Source organism: Elephantulus edwardii, unplaced genomic scaffold (assembly GCF_000299155.1).
Source record: "Elephantulus edwardii isolate Elephantulus edwardi_28Jun2011 unplaced genomic scaffold, EleEdw1.0 scaffold00314, whole genome shotgun sequence".
NCBI classification, from domain to species: Eukaryota; Metazoa; Chordata; class Mammalia; order Macroscelidea; family Macroscelididae; genus Elephantulus; species Elephantulus edwardii.
This window is the reverse complement of record NW_006400064.1, coordinates 314,152-319,481: the sequence shown is the minus strand read 5'-3', so window position 1 is coordinate 319,481 and position 5,330 is coordinate 314,152. Positions and strand designations below refer to the sequence as shown.

Genomic DNA, 5,330 nt, shown 5'->3' with positions numbered 1-5,330 from the left:
GCACATAACAACAACAACAAATGGTGAGAAAATGAATTTCTGTCCGTTAAGTCACTAATGACTAAGACCACACTTTTCTGCGGAAACTGAGGCGCAGGGAGGGGTGGTGGCCCCTGAACTACAGTTGACTCAAGGTTGCAACAGGCTGAGACTAGACGAGGCGCCCACGCAGGATTGGGAGTGGGTGTGGGAGGCGGTGGTGGGTGGGATACGTGGCCCTGAGCATTCACTGGGCAGGTGCTGAGGTCTCAGCGTGGCCAGGTTAGGCGGGGCTGCATCCTGCGGGAGGCGTGGCCTGTGCTCGGGCTCCGCCCCTGACGGCGGCTGCCTGGGAACTCGGCGTCAGGAGATCTTTCCGCTACCTCTAGCGGTCCCGAGAGGCGCGCGCCATGGAGGGGCCTCCTTTTAGCGAGGCGGCCTTGGAGCGGGCGCTGGCAGCGCCGTGTGAGCTGGACGCGGTACTGCTGACCGACATTGAAGGTGCGTGAGCTGCCGGGTCTGGGCCCTACAGCGCAGTCCTGGCCGGCTGGCCGCTCTGCTAACCCGGCGCAGCCCCTGCGTCGCCGAGGCTGCGATACGTCCTGGCTGAGAATGAGGCCCAGTGAGACTGAGGCCCCGAGAGACTGAGGCCCAGCCACCGGGGGAGCCGCGCCTCTGCCGGGATGTCAGACGGGGTTACTCGAGGTCACTCCCTTCGTTGGAGAGTTCAGCGCGGGCGCGAAGCTGGTGCACAGGCGCATGCGGGTCCCGTCCGCCCTGGTCTGTCGGGATGCGTTGGCCCAACCCTAGGGAGTAGGCTCCCCCAATCCACAAACGAGGCCAGTTTGGAGTGAGGAGGCCTCTCAGAGGAAGGGGTTTGGAGCAGGGGAATGATTCGAAATGGGGGTTAACTGTGCAGCAGGGACCTGTGTCAGAGGCTGTTACTTACGCTGTCTGGACAGCCCCCAAGGAGACTGCGGAGCAAGATTGCTGTGTGCGACCTTTAGCAACACTGGCAGAGTTGCACAGGTGGGGAAACAGGACAAGCCAGGAACCCAGGAACAAGATGAAGGCGAAATCTCCCCCACAGCCTGAATGAGCATGTCTGTGGGCCTTAGCTTCAGAGACCAACTCCTACCCAAACAGCTTTGTACACTATCCCAACCCAGCCTTCTGTCGGGGCAGGGCGTGAGGAGAGGGCCTCAGAGGAGGGACCTGATGGGGGCCCTTGGCTTCTCCTTGGCTCTGGAGTGGGGAACCACTAGACTCCCCCAGCCTTGCCCTGGGTCACTGAATGCTCTCGAGAGTCTGCTTGGCCAGAGAATGAGAGGAAGTAGCTTTGGAGGTGGGACCTCAGTTTGGACACTGCTCACTTATTCTGTCACCTCACCTGTGTTTTATCTTCTGGGGCTCAGTTTCCCTCTCTGGAAGAATGGCAGGAGCTGGGATAGTGCATCAGGCCACAAGGTTTTTCACGCACTCTTTCCTCAGCATGTCTCTAGGGCAGTGTGCTTCTGAGGTCCAGATGTTTGGTCTGTACAGGGTTTGGGCACTTATGTAGCTGCAGGCCGTGAGCATAGACAACCCTATCCCTCAGCAGGAATGAAAGTGGCAGAATGGAGATACAGGAGCCATGATAGCCCTGGGGAGTCTGAGCAGAGTGTTTCAGAAGTTCTTAACTGGTGTCTGGGGCAGAAGATTGTGACATGAACCAGTATCATTTACTGACCATTTGCTGTATATCAAACCTCAAGTCTGTAGACATTAGTCTTTATCTTAGAGATGAGAGCCTTGAGGCACAGAGAGGAAAGTGACCTACTACCTGACTCCAAACTCCTAGCTACTGTAATTTTAGGACTGAGGAGAAGGGCAACAAATGAATCAGGGAACCAGGGAGATGGCTACATTGTGGCCTGTAAGTGGGTCCTAGAGGGAACAGAGGCAAAACTACTGGCCAGCCTCCCCTTTCCTTCCCACATTAGCATCTGAATCATGAGACTAGGGGCTGGCCTTGGGGAGTCTCCCAAGGAGTTTTGAGGTAGGGTCACTGTTGACCTTAGGTTCTAGTTCAGCCCAACACTGTCTCCTCTGGGCTGTAGCTATCATCCCTTCCTGCTGGCGATGAATATTTCGGATCTTTTACACACTTGTGTAGAAAAGGAGACTGCAGACTTGAGTTCAGGGTGAGTAGGAAAGAAGTCTCTTCATCACCATGGGGACTGGACCCAGCTGAGGGGCAGGCACTCTGAGTGCTCTGAGGGATTTATTCCTGTTTGCCTCCCCTGGTGGCTGCTGCATTGATCAAGGATGGTTTCCCTTGAAGCTCTCTTAGATATCCCAGAGGGTCCCTCTTAAGGTATCTGATCATGAGAGGCAGTTCCTCTGAAGGCACAGGACAGGATGGAGAGGGCAAAGGGGAACCACATGCTACTACTTCTCTCGCCAGAGTATCTTTGCCAGCCAAGAACATACAGGCGCTCCAAAAAACCAGTTTTAGACTGGTCAAAAGCCACTGCGTAGCTCTGGAGGCGTAACTCTCTGGCTGCTAAACCGACGATGGCTTCCCAGGGCCCTCCAGGTACCATCCCTCATTTTGTAGTGGCCTCCAGCCTTACCCTGTTCTGCCAAACCTCATTTTTCCTTGGGACGTTTCCCTGTCCAGAGATCACTGCTCATACCCCCATGTCTGCCTTAGTGTTTTGTGTCTTCCCTGCCCCCGTGTCCAGCATCCCTGGGGGCCAGTCTACTTATGTGCTTCCTCTGTCCTGCCTTGGCGCAGCAGAGAGTTCTCTCTGTGTGGCTGTGAATGATGAATCCCTTAGGGAAAATAAACTGCTTCTCTATGCTTCAGATACCTCTGAGCCTCTTTAGGTCCTGTCCAAAGGTAACTGGAACAAGGAGAGGATTCTGAGAGTGAATCCCCAGAAGGCTAGTGGTCAGATGGCTGAAAATTATCTCCTGTCCAAATGTAACCTAGCCAGACACAGACATCCTTAGTGACCTGGTCACTCAGTTCAGACAGAGGGTTGGGTCTTGAACTTTGCTCTGCTGACAGTTTCAGCCCAGATAAGAATTGTTACTTGGCTAGAGGAAGTATGGTCTTGTTCCCTGCCAGCCACAGGCCTTCTAGCTCCAGTAACTGCCTAGAACCACACAAAAGGCAAGACTCACATCAAGGCTACACATATTTGACTGCAGCAGGACAAAGAGAGCGTGGCAGATGCATACATGGGGTCCTAGTGAGAGAGTGAGGGAGGAAGGCAGGTTTGTGATTTGGTAGAAAGTGGCATAAAGAGGCCTACCCTAACCTGGCTGACCTCACAGGAAGTATCGCTTTTCTTGGTCCCATCTCAGGTCTTTGGGACCTCATCTGGAAGAACTGCAGCTGGATGGGTTGGGCCCACATCTTCACATCCAGCACTTGTTTCATAGCCTTGGACAAGTAGTTTAACGTCTTTCACTTTCAGGTTTATAATGAGAACAAAATAGAAGAGCATCTTGAGTTTATGAGGATGAAATGAACCAATTTTTTTTAAGTCAACTCTGCAAGAGCAGATTATCCGAGAGGCTGGGCTCTATGAGGAGAAGTGTGGCGTCAGGATTGGTGGAAGATCTATTAACAATCTGCGTTATGCAGATGACACAACCTTGCTTGCGAAACTGAGGAGGACCTCATGCACTTGCTGCAGAGGGTCAAGGACTGCAGCCTTCAGTATGGACTGAGACTCAACATCAAGAAGACAAAGATTCTCACCACTGGACCAATTGGTAGCATCAGGATGGATGGCGAAGAGATTGAGATTGTTCACAGCTTCAGTTTGCTCGGCTCCACGGTCAACACTCTTGGCACCAGCAGCCAGGAAATCAAAAAACGTATCGCGATGGGAAAGTCTGCTGTTAGGGACCTCTCTAAAGTATTCAAGAGCAACAGTGTCCCTCTGGAGACTAAGGTGCGCCTGATACAGGCCATGGTCGTTGCAATCACTTGTTATGCTTCAGAGAGTTGGACAATGACTAGGGAGGATAGAAGGAGAATTGATGCATTTGGGCTATGGTGCTAGAGAAGAGTATTGAATGTACCCTGGACTGTCAAGAAAACAAACGGATTCATCCTGGAGAGGGTTAAATCAGGCTGCTCTGTGGAGGCAAGGATTCTGGAGCTTCGTCTGACATACTTTGGGCATGTTGTAAGGAGAGACAGGACCTTGGAGAGGAACATCATGCTTGGTAGGGTGGAGGGACAGCGCAGGAGGGGAAGGCCCTCTTTGAGGTGGATTGATTCAGTGACTGGGGATATCGGGATGGGTGTGTCAGAGGCAATGCGATTGGCACAGGATAGAGCAGGGTTTAGGGCTGTTGTACATAGGGTTGCTATGAGTTGCAAACGACTCGACGGCACATAACAACAACAACAACAATAACAACATTCAGTGTGTGTGCTGATCAGCTCATTCAAGAAGCTATACTATATGAAGAAGAATGTGGCATCAGGATTAGATGAAGCATTAATAACTTATGTTATGCAAATGATACAACCTTGCCTACAGAAAGTAAAGACTTGAAGTACTTGCAGATGAAGATCAAAGACTATAGCCTTCAATATCTCAATATCAAGAAAACAAAAATCCTCATCACTGGACCAACAGGCAACATCATGATGGATGGAGAAAAGACTTAAGTTGTCAATGATTTAATTTTCTTTGGATCTGTAATCAATACCCATGATAGCAGTAATCAAAATATCAGAAGAGGTTTTGCCTTGAGAAGATCTGTTATCAAGGACCTCCTAAAGAACAAGTGTCTAAGGTGCACCTGACCCAAAGTATTTTCAATAGAGTAAACCAAAGAACTGATACTTTGAATTATAGTGTTCATTAAGAGTACTGAATATACCAAAGAACAAATAAGTCTGTCTTGGGGCAAGTGCAATCAGGGGTGCTTCTTAGAGGAAAGGGTGATAAAACTTTGTCTCACATACTGTTGTCATGAGGGACCAGTGCTTGGAAAAAGGTATCATGGTGGGAAAGGTGGAGGGTCAGAGAAAGAGAGGAAGACCCCCCAACTAGATGAAGTGACACAGTGACTATAACAATGGGCTTTAAACATGATGGAGATTGTAATATGGGGCAAGATAGGGCAGGGCTCTGTGATTTGTTGTTCACAGGGTTGCTAAGTGGCATTCTGTTTGGTGGCACTTAACAATAATAACTATGAGCAGGTGTTAATCAATAACCGGCATTGTGTCCCACACTACTTACAGTTGTTGTTGTTGTTATGTGCCGTCGAGTCGTTTGCAACTCATAGCAACCCTATGTACAACAGCCCTAAACCCTGCTCTATCCTGTGCCAAT

General features: G+C 50.5%; 1 protein-coding gene across 1 annotated transcript in view; it reads left to right on the top strand.

Annotated features, from left to right (window-relative positions):
• The first annotated feature begins 389 nt into the window (after window positions 1-389).
• SREBF1 (sterol regulatory element binding transcription factor 1) overlaps window positions 390-5,330 on the top strand; it is a 26,223-nt gene continuing 21,282 nt past the window's right edge. Inside the window, exon 1 of the mRNA XM_006901202.1 lies at window positions 390-480. Coding sequence (XP_006901264.1) covers window positions 390-480 — 91 coding nt within the window. The remainder of the gene's footprint in view (window positions 481-5,330) is intronic.